Below are 12,133 nucleotides of genomic sequence, written 5' to 3' on the forward strand. Positions count from 1 at the left end.
ATTCCTTAAATGGTGAACAAAAATCTGTCATGACTTTGGATGGAGGTACGGTCTAAGTTGAGATTTGTTAATATGGTTAGAGCGATGTTAAAGTGTACTTATCAATATTGTAAAAATAATATTTTTAAAGAAATGTTTAAAAACATACTATGGCATTTATTCTTTTATTCTATGTTTTACGAACTACTACGATCAAAACTGTCGTAGGAAGAGGGAAAAAAACAAAATTAAAATTTGAAAACAGCATTTTTTTTTATTTTGTAGGAGCAGGCATTGCCTTTGTATTCCCCATTAAAAATGTAAAAGCCAAAATATCGCTAGTATTTTTGTTAATTTGTACACAAACCAAAGCTTTTTTGTTGTTTTTTCATTAAGGTTAAATGAGTTAAAATGCATTAGAATTAAAAAAAAAATGTGTTTGGATCAGTTGATTTTGTGTCCGTTTATAGACTTATAGAAACACCTAAATGGTGATACAATTTAATTAAAATCTGTGAATTATATTTCAATATTTGAAAATAAGGAAATAGACAGGATTTATAATTCTCCAGAAATAGTTTATGAAATGTATTGTCCTAATAAAATCATGTTTAGGGTGTGACATTTTATTGAAACCTGTGAATTATATTTCAATTTATGTAATTAACTCTTGAATAAGTTTATTAAATTTAATTCCAGAAATGAGTTTTATATTTATTCCCGGAAATCAGTTTTAAGTGAGTTCTAATAAAATTGAACTTTGAATGAGTTTGTCTATGATTGCTTAATACTGCACGATATGATGATAATTCTGTAATTCTAACCTGTATTCTACTGAAACTTTACATTACATAATAATTAAAATCACACTTTCCTTGAAAGAATGTCTTGCAATTAAGCAGTCATTTTTTTGGAATTATTTTCACCGCCTGTGCCTTGCAAATTGGGAAAAATGTTGACTTTGGGAAAAATACAAAATCAGGCCACAATAGGTAATATACATGATTTCAATTTTTTATGCGTATATAATGCTGTGAAAAGGCTAGTCTTGACAGATTTTTCCTTAGTATTTTTCAAGAAATTCATTGCCTTTTTATGCATAAACCTAGTCTGCATTTATCAAATTGGGAAAACAATTATGAATTTGGGGGGAAAATGGACATTTTTTGCAAGGGGAAACAGTCTTAAGAAGGCAGTAAATTGCACCAAAAAATCACTGTTAAGGTAAGCCATCTATCATTAATTTAAGGTAAACCATCCATCACAAGTACAAAAAATGCTACTGGTAAAGTTTTATTTTTAAAATGTGAAGTTCGAATATTTTTATAAGTTTTTATCATGAGCTTTTTGAGGCATTCGGTGATCTAATTACCAGGAAACAATTAATAATATTGGCCTCAACATCATTTACCTTGATGAAATTAGTCAGTGTTTGCGACGGGGTCTTCTGATCCGGAAAAAGCGTCACTTTGACTAAAATTGAGAATTCCAATTTGGCTTAGAAATGAACAAGAATTATTTAAAAAATAGACCGATATAATAATGGATTGTGATCAAGTTAATTTAAAAAATACATAAGTTCTTCCATACCATAATGTATGTGTAATATGAACCGACTGCCGCTCAAAATCGACCGATTAAATTGCGATCAGGTTTAAATTCTGAAAAATTTGTGAATTTTAAGTTCCATTAGTAGAAGCTTGTTGGTTTCTTTACTTTTTGAGACAGTTCAACTGGAACCTGTTACCCAGGGGTTCACTTAAGAATTTGAAACTGGAAGTATGAACTTCCTGACATTCAATTTTGGAAGTTTTTTACTGAAATGTGGAAGTTTAAGTCTCCAGAATACAAAATCTTTTTCAACTATTTTTCAACAAGTATATTAAAAATTAAATAATTTGCAACTTTAACTTGCCAAATTCACAGACTTACTTATTATAAAAAATTGTTTTACTTAAAACAGTTAAACTGAATGAAATTGTGACCACAAAAGTAATATTGACAAAAGGTTTTGATATTTTGAACTTCCAAGCTTTCAGCCTTAGAAGTTTTCTTAAAAATTATGGAAGTTTTTGTACTTCCAACGGTTCAATTTTGGAAGTTTTAACACATTTCTAGGGAGTAATATACTTCCAAACTTCCTTTAACGTAAGGCCTGTGTTACCTAACCTGCTTTACAGGTTAGGAATCCAAATTTGTGATGAAAAAGTAGTTTTTAAGAGCATTGGGAATTAAACCAAACTTAGGCCCCAAATTGGTTAGAAAATCACTGATAGTTAAGTATGATTTTCTCAAAAATGCTACTGTTTTCTCAATTATTCCAAGAATCACCCACATCTCTGAAATACAGTCAGCATAATTACTCATATTTGACAGACATAAAAAATCTTAATAATTATGTATGGTTTATTATAAAAATTACATATTTTTATTTCCTCTACAAGTGCAGACTAAGCATAAATTAGCCATCCCTCTTGAACATACAGTTTATAATGACAAACATTTATGACATACATAGACATCATAATAATTGGGTAAGGCTAATAATAAATATTCCATATTTTTTATTTCCTCTTCAAGTGCTTGCTGAGCAGGAATCAGCCATCTCTCTAATATACAGTTAAAGCTGCACTCGCACAGACAGACAATTTTTAGCTCCACCGGCCGAAGGCCATGGAGCTTATGTCGTCACAGATTGTCCGTCGTGAGTGCGTGCGTGCGTGCGTGCGTGCGTGCGTGCGTAAACTTTTACTTTAAACGACATCTCCTCTGAAACTGATAAGTGGATTTTGACAAAACTTCACAGGAATGTTCCTTTGGTGGTCCTTTACCAAAATTGCTCAAATGGTTCCGGTCCATTGCACAATATGGCCGCCAGAGCTAAAAATAGCAAAATCTTTAAACGACATCTCCTCTGAAACGGTTCGGCAGATTTTGATGAAACTTGACAGTAATGTTCCTTGGGTGGTCCTTTATTAAAATTGCTCAAATGGTTCTGGTCCATTGCACAATATGGCCGCCACAGCTAAAAATAGCAAAATCTTTAAACGACATCTCCTCTGAAACGGATAGGCAGATTTTAATGAAACTTGACAGAATTGTTCCTTGGGTGGTCCATAACCAAAATTGCTCAAATGGTTCCGGTCCGCTGCACAACATGGCTGCCAGGGCAAAAAAATAGAAAAACCTTTAAAGAACATCTTCTCAGAAACCGATGATCAGATTTTGATGAAACTTAACAGAAATGTTCCTTGGATGGTCCTTTATCAAATTTGCTTCAATGGTTTCGGTCCACTGCACAAGATGGCCCCCAGAGGTAAAAATAGAAAAACCTTTAAACGACTTCTCCTCAGAAACCGATGATCGTATTGCAATGAAACTTGACAGAAATGTTACTTGGGTAGTCCTTAACCAAAATAGCCCAAACAGTTCTGGTCTGCTGCACAACATGGGCACCAGAGCTAAGAATAGAAAAAAACGTTAAACTACATCTTCTCAGAAACCGATTATCAGATTTTGATGAAACTTTATATAAATGTTCATCGGGATGCCCTTTAACCCTTTAGCACATAGACAAGTGGCCAGATTACACCTCCCAGTCAATAGCCATCTTACTGATAAGCAGTCCTTATCTGCATAGGTACTTTTCTGGATATTTGAAAATGAGAAAATGAATACAGCAGTATGACCTTAAAATCAATGTTACTCCAAATAATTGTGTCCAAATCTTTTTTATGTGAATTCATTTTTTATAGATAATTAAATTATCTAATAAATGGTGTCAATGATGAAATATTAAATTATTTTAAATCAGCTGTGAATGTATTTTCAAGATGGATTTGTAACATTTCTTTGAAATGTCATAATTGCATTAAATCAAAGGGTAATAAAATGCTGGGATCGATCTAATTTTTATTACCCCTATCACAAAAAAGACCCATCTGGATTAAAAAGCCGACAATTTATGTTCTTGTGTATTAATACACAGAAATATGTCAGGAATATCCGGTGTCATCCAGCTGAGAGATCCAGTCCAAGGTGTCTGTTTAACTTTATTACCCCCTCATAAAATTGTTTACAAAAAAAGAAAGCCGATAAATGATTTTCCGGTATGAATAAAAAGATCTAGATCAAACAAAACGCTTGCACATGACCTATTTTACAGCCAAAACTATGATGGACATTATATAAGCTTCACAAAAAATTTACCCATCATTTTCTCATTTACTAATTGTTTCTTTTGTTTGTAAACAAAATATTACCTTGAAGTAAATATAATCTCAATTGATTGTAATGGTAAACTGAACTGACGTAATATATTTAATGATTTACGCATCAATGAATTTGGGGGAAATTCCATACAGTACTTAGCTCGTGGTCTTATTACGTCACAATGGGATATCACACCTGTGATTGGGAGTATAAACACCTTCTCAATTTAGCAGACGATATTTTCAAGGGAAAATCAATACACAAAAGGTTAAACTTTAATTTTATAAACATCCGGGATATTGTTTACAAAAAGAAAGATGCGAAATTGAAATATTGAAATGACCCTATTGAAATATGCGGGCCATGCGTTTACATCCAGTAATGGATACGGTCGGCCAAATGCGTATACATCTGGTAATGAGCTATGTCGGCCTATCTCGTATACATGCGCTAAAGGGTTAACCAAAATTGCCCAAATGGTTCCGGTCCGCTGCACAACATGGCTGCGAGTGTTAAAAATAGAAAAACCTTTACACCACTTCTCCTCAGAAACCGATGATCAGATTTTGATGAAACTTGACAGAAATGTTCCTTGGGTGGTCATTAACCAAAATTTGTTAAATGGTTCCAGTCCACTGCACACCATGGCTGCCAGAGCTAAAAAATAAAAAAAACTTTATACGACTTGTCGTCAAAACTGATGACCTTTTTTCGATAAAACTTGACAGAAATGTTGGTTTGGTGCTCCTTTACTCAAATTGCCCAAATCATTTCGGTCCACTGCACAACATGGCAGCCAGAGCTATTAAAGTAAAAATTTTTGTTAAATAACTTCTCCTCAAAAATTGATGATTGTATTTCTATGAAACTTTACGAAAATGTTCGTTAGGTGGTCTTTGCTTGAACCTTTTGGCCAGTGGAGCACAGGCACTGATGTGCCTCTTGTTTTAATTTTGTCTTAGAATGAGCTCATTTTCACATAAATGTCTGAGAACCAGTGATATAAGACTGCTGATAAAGAATCAGATCGCAGTTTTTCATATTTTCTTAAAGCCACAAAACTTCAATATTTGAACATAAATATTAAAAACCGCTATTGGATATTTTGTCATACGTCTTATATCACTGGTTTCCAGATATTTACGCAAAGATCACAGATAGACCATTTTGACAATTTTTTTATATTTTTTTTTTTAGAATGAGCTGAGAACCAGTTGTCAATATATCTTAATAATTGCGTAAGGTTAATTTTAAATATTCCATATTTTTATTTCCTTTAAAAGCCCAGACAAACAAGGAATTAGCCATCTCTCTGTAATATACAATCAAAACTTTAACTCATATTATTTATGACAGACGAAGAAATCGTGATAATTGCAGAAGGTTAATAAACTTTCCATATTTTGATTTCCTCTACAAGTCCAGACAAACCAGGAATTAGACATCTTTCTAAGAAACAGTCAAAACTGTAACACTTTTATGACATACTCGGAGAAAACTTAATAATTGCGTAAGGTTAATTATAAACATTCAATATTTTTGTTTCCTTTACAAGTCCAGACAAATGAGAAATTAGCCATCTCTCTGTAATATACAATCAAAACTTTAACTCATATTATTTATGACAGACGAAGAAATCGTGATAATTGCGTAAGGTTAATTATAAACATTCAATATTTTTATTTCCTTTACAAGTCCAGACAAACAAGGAATTAGCCATCTCTCTGTAATATACAATCAAAACTTTAACTCATATTATTTATGACAGACGAAGAAATCGTGATAATTGCGGAAGGTTAATAAACGTTCCATATTTTGATTTCCTCTACAAGTCCAGACAAACCAGGAATTAGACATCTTTCTAAGAAACAGTCAAAACTGTAACACTTTTATGACATACTCGGAGAAAACTTAATAATTGCGTAAGGTTAATTATAAACATTCAATATTTTTGTTTCCTTTACCAGTCCAGACAAATGAGAAATTAGCCATCCCTCTGTAATATACAATCAAAACTTTAACTCATATTATTTATGACAGACAAAGAAATCGTGATAATTGCGTAAGGTTAATTATAAACATTCAATATTTTTGTTTCCTTTACCAGTCCAGACAAATGAGAAATTAGCCATCTCTCTGTAATATACAATCAAAACTTTAACTCATATTATTTATGACAGACGAAGAAATCGTGATAATTGCGTAAGGTTAATTATAAACATTCAATATTTTTGTTTCCTTTACCAGTCCAGACAAATGAGAAATTAGCCATCCCTCTGTAATATACAATCAAAACTTTAACTCATATTATTTATGACAGACAAAGAAATCGTGATAATTGCGTAAGGTTAATTATAAACATTCAATATTTTTATTTCCTTTAAAAGCCCAGACAAACAAGGAATTAGCCATCTCTCTGTAATATACAATCAAAACTTTAACTCATATTATTTATGACAGACGAAGAAATCGTGATAATTGCGGAAGGTTAATAAACGTTCCATATTTTGATTTCCTCTACAAGTCCAGACAAACCAGGAATTAAACATCTTTCTAAGAAACAGTCAAAACTGTAACACTTTTATGACATACTCGGAGAAAACTTAATAATTGCGTAAGGTTAATTATAAACATTCAATATTTTTGTTTCCTTTACAAGTCCAGACAAATGAGGAATTAGCCATCCCTATAACAGTTTACAATGACAATCATTTATGACAGGCAGGGAAATCTTAATAATGGCGTCAGGTTAATTAAAAAGTTCCCATATTTTTTTGCCTCTTTAGTTGCTGTGACACATATTTCTATCTCTACAATTGTCTTCTATTTGGTTGAATAAAGTATAATTGTTTCTTTAATGAAAGAACATAATATATTTCACTGAGTGAGCACCAAATGTTATATTCACCTTTGATGTTCACAATGAGAAATATAAGTTATATTCACCTTTGGTGTTCTCAAGGTGAAATATAAGTTATATTCACCTTTGGTGTTCTCAAAGTGAAATATAAGTTATATTCACCTTTGGTGTTCACAATGAGAAATATAAGTTATATTCACCTTTAGTGTTCTCAAGGTGAAATATGTTGCAATCTTACAATGAATTAAACAATTTTTATTTTTATTATATGCCTTAAATGGTATCAAAAGCATTCAATTGCATTTTATTAAAAACAATATGCGTCAAACTAAATGGGGACGTAACATTATTTCGGAAATGTTGCTGATATTTTGTCCAAGCGCTAATGTTTGTTTTGGTTAGCAGAATAATTAAATTGACATGCTGGCTGAATTTATATTGCCTAAATTTAATAAGTACCTGGCCTAACAAAATTAAGGTTTCACCGTTTGTTTCTGGTTGCGGCCTTAAAAATTATTGGTTGGTTGGTGTTTACTTATCTTCTCATATCTGGTGAAATCAATGTTCATATTTGTTTTATAGATGGCTAATTCCTTTAGACCCTTTTAGGGATGGAAAAAACAGTCATTTAACTAGTGATGTTCAGATGATCGATTATAATCGAAAATCGATTGGTTGGGCCTGAAATCGGCGACAATCGATTGTATTTGGTTATAATCGATCATCGAAAAAAAAAAATAAGTAGGTGTTCAGATGTTATCTTTAACGAAATGGCTGATGAAAGCCACAATGAGCAAGTAAAAATGAACTATTTTTTATATAACACTTAATAACTTTAATCATAGACATAACGTATATGCATATAATGATTAAGAGTTTAATAATATGCATGAATAAAACTTCACTTTAGGTTTTATCTAGTATTTTAAAAAAACGATTGTACTATCGATAATCGGTTACTTGAGCGGAACCGATTATCGATAGTAAAATTGGAACCGATTCCCAACACTACAGTTGACCCCTAACTAACATTGGGCCTAAATATTAGTGTCAAAGGTATGAATTCAATCATCAATTTTTCATATTTCTTTTTGTTCTGCAGTTCCGGCCAAACCACGAATCAGCCATCTGTCGGACAGGCAGTCCACGTCATTTGTTGTGAACTGGGAGGCCCCAATGGAGTACAATGGCATCCTGAAGAATTACCAGCTGCAGTGGATTCACAATAATACGTACAAGACGAGAATCATCACGGGCCATCTGACACAGCCAATGAGAGCTCTTATATCAAATCTAGGTACAACCTTGACCTTTTGGCGTTTGTAATTTCAACCTTTAAGTGTATAAATATGGCTTTGATTTGTTTGATTTTATTAATGACGGCAATTTATATCTTTAATCAAAGGTGCAAATTGCACAATGCAATATTGACAATGTTCAGCCAAAGTCATCTTATTTCATAGTATCCATGCTTTGTACATTCTCACATGCCATTATAGTACATTTCTGTCCATTTTAAAACCAGGCTAAAACTTGTTTGTTTACTTCAGAGCCTTACACATCGTATCAACTGAGGGTCAGAGCTGAGACTGGGGGAGGCTACAGTGATTACAGCGACCTGTACCCTGCACTCACGGATGTGAAAGGTGGGGATTTTGTTTTGTTGAAATTCTTCCCCTTGTAAAAATTGCAGTACTATGCCTTTAATTTGTAAATTTTGGTACCAAAATGCTGCTGTTTCATTTAGGACGGAAAATAAGTGTCATCTTTATTTCACTGAACAATCTCTATAAACCTCTGGAAAGCATATAATATTAGTCTCCAACTTTGTCAACCCAATTTTGTTCTAAAAAATCATTAGAAATTGTAACAGTCAAATATTGAAAAATTACTTTCTCCCTGAGTGGCCCCAAAACCCCTCCCCAAAATGGTTTCAGCCCTTCAGCTGCCAGGTCAATCACATCCCTGTTTATGGTATCAGGAATTTAGCTGCATAACAGATATGATAGCCAGGGATGTGATTTGTCTGCAGATTCGTGGAAATCCGCAGATCTAATGGCCCCAGGGACCCCTCCCCCCCAAAAAACAACACCTTTTTTTATTAGCTGGTTAAAAAAGTTATTTTATTGCTTTTGGTTGTTAAGAGTTGATAATACAGTTTGCTTCAAATTTGAAGTCAGGAGAGCCCTCAAAAGCGCTTCTCAAAAGTAAGTTTTTCTTCTACGGCAGTGTGCTTTTGAGCCCCAAGAACCCATGGCCAGAATGGTTTCAGCCTGCCAGCTGCCAGGTCAATCACATTCCTGAATAGCCTTGAAAGAAAATATTAAATGTTGGCCATGTTGACCTTTTCCAGGTGCAAGCGCTCCCAAGATTCTAAACGTCACTGTTTTATCGCCAACGTCAGTGGTCGTGCAGTGGTCAGCGCCAGAAATTGTCTACAAAAAAGTGGACTCTTACTTTATCTACTATCGAACAGACGGCGCGGAAACACCGTGGAGTAATGAAGTCATGGTTGCCGAGAATGAGCATACAGTACGTATGGTTCATAGCCTGAAGTTGTTTAAAATTTACATCAGGGCCCCTTTTCTCGAAAGCTGTTATAAGCTGCTTATTTCATAAGGTCAAATTTATTACTAAATATTCAAGTTTGAAATTTATATCAGGGTCCTATTCCTCGAACATACTTAAGAGTAGCAAGCTGTAATGGAGGCTACTGATACAACAGGGTTATTGCTGAATATTGAATTGTAACTTGAGAATTCATCGAAAGAAGAGTTGTCTCCAATGCCTCATGCATATTCATAAAAAAAGAGAATTTGTCAGTCCATTGTCCGACGGTATTTAACGAACCATGACGTAATTAATAGGGATGCCAATTTTCAGCTGATTTCCTCTTTTTTTGGCCACAAAACTTAAACATTTTAATTGTTGGCTTTTATCTGATTTATACAAAAAAAAACAACTTTTTGAATATATTGTGATGGGGATACCATTATTTCATACTAGTTTCCTCTTTTTTTACAAATTTGCTATGGTATCCCAAAATTAAGTACCATTGTTACAGACGATAATGTTAATATAAATGTAAAGGTGTCAAATCCATTTGTGTGTGATGTGATGTTTTGTGATGTGATGTTTTGCTGTTTTCCTAAGGCATGTCTTCATATGTTTATTCCCTTCATTTCGTGATCAAGAACATTCAGAAAACTACTTGGAAATTCATTAAAAATAATGTATTAAAAATGATATGGGTCATCATACACAAAACCAATCGGAACACCTTGGCCATTTTCCTTCAAAATGGCATCGTATGTATATGGGCAGTTTACATGTCGGAATATTTTACATTTAACTAAGCTGCTAGTAGCTTGCATTGTAATTTAACTTAAGCAGTCTAAGGATTTTATGCTTAGGAATCTTAATGATTTATGCAATAATACACTTTACTGGGAATCAATTTGAACATAGTAAAAAAAAAATTACATGTTAAAACACTACTATTTACACTAATTTTACCAAATACTAATTTTACTAACTACTTAACTAGTGCATCGGCATACATTTTAGACATGTTGTATGACTGAGATGGCCGAGGTGTTTCAGTTGAATACAATAAAATTATATGAGGGTATAGGATTTGTCATAAGATAACATCCATAAGCCTTTTAAGAACCATTTACTTTATTTTCAGAACATGGGGAATTGTAACTTCTACCTGGTATTCTATTTTCGTCTCCATTTGTATTAACCAATTCATTTTTAACACTGGATCATACTTGAGGCATTTTCTGCAAAAAATGGTTATCTGTAACCTTAAAAATTGTTTCACTGCTTTGCTATTTTCATGTCCAAAAAATGAATTATGCACATTATATTTCATAACTGGCATTTGGGAAAAGGCAGTGCACGGCTCTTCTTAAATATTTTCTCTTTGTTCTCAGTAATTTGTAATATTCTTATTTTAGTGACCTTCATCATAGGCAACTCAAACTCGAAATTACACTAAAAGTCATCACTAAAATCATGAAATCTGTTCAACGCTCTATTATTTCAACTAAGTAAAAAACCCCAAACAACGTTAACCTGTGAATTCATTTGCTTAATTGCTATTGTGTGTGTGATTGTGTTAACACTAATGTTAAATCACCATGTTAACAATAATGTTACATCAACATGAACTGACCTTGATTTCCATTTATTTTAAACTCATTATTTAAAAGTGAAATATATATATACTTGCTTGTTGACAAACTAGGAAGATTTTGCTGGTAAGCAAGATGACATTTACAGTGTGTGTATACCACATGATAAATTGCGTCATAAATGCTAGGTCGGAAGGCAATTATTTTTATTTGAAAAAGGACTTTAAACAAGGATAACTTCACTATTTCTTCACAATTTTAAATGAAACATAGCGCAGTCTACGCCGCTTACGAAGCCCAACCTTTGGTCTTTTACCCGGGGCTGATTATGAGTTTAGTTTCTTAAAACACTTCGACAAACCTTTTCACATACGGCCTTCTGACGGAGCACTGTCAAAACATTATTTTGGAAACAGGTTTGTCGAAGTGTTTGATGAAACTAATGACCTCATCAAATTTCGGAAATAAAACAAATGTGGGGCTCTTTAAGCGGCATAGACTGCCCCTTGTTTCATTTAAAATGGTGTTGTAAATGAAAAGTTATCTTTGATTTAAGTCTTCATTTTAAGCAAAATATTGCCTTCCGACGTAGCATATATGACGTAATTTATCACGTGGTATACACACACTGATTTATTGTCAAGCTCAGTTTAAATGCCAATTTTCAGTTCTTTGACCGGCTCAAGATCGCCAATATGCATTCATACACATGCTTACAAGTAGTTTTGCTGTGCAGTGACTCATTGTTGGAACATGTTCTTTTTTATGTTAAAATTCGACAGAACTCTTGTTCAACGGATTTTTATGCCATTTATTAACAAGTTAACTAGCAGAAACTGAAGGCTTATCAGTACTATAAAAACAGAACACCCGTGTATGTACATATTGCTAAAATATTGGCTGATGCCATAGGTGCTTAAATATACTCAGTAAAGTAACT

General features: G+C 33.1%; 1 protein-coding gene across 4 annotated transcripts in view; it reads left to right on the top strand.

Moving 5' to 3' along the window:
* The window catches only part of LOC128216528 (tyrosine-protein phosphatase 99A-like), a 70,698-nt gene that overhangs the window by 22,887 nt on the left and 35,678 nt on the right, over positions 1-12,133 (top strand). For 3 of the 4 annotated variants that reach the window (XM_052923112.1, XM_052923115.1, XM_052923116.1), the window contains 4 exons: positions 8,154-8,348; positions 8,602-8,697; positions 9,405-9,583; positions 10,743-10,769. In XM_052923112.1, coding sequence (XP_052779072.1) covers positions 8,154-8,348; positions 8,602-8,697; positions 9,405-9,583; positions 10,743-10,769 — 497 coding nt within the window. The remainder of the gene's footprint in view (positions 1-8,153; positions 8,349-8,601; positions 8,698-9,404; positions 9,584-10,742; positions 10,770-12,133) is intronic. The other variant, XM_052923114.1, reaches the window with a different exon arrangement.

The sequence above is a fragment of the Mya arenaria genome, chromosome 14, assembly GCF_026914265.1.
Source record: "Mya arenaria isolate MELC-2E11 chromosome 14, ASM2691426v1".
Classification (NCBI taxonomy): Eukaryota; Metazoa; Mollusca; class Bivalvia; order Myida; family Myidae; genus Mya; species Mya arenaria.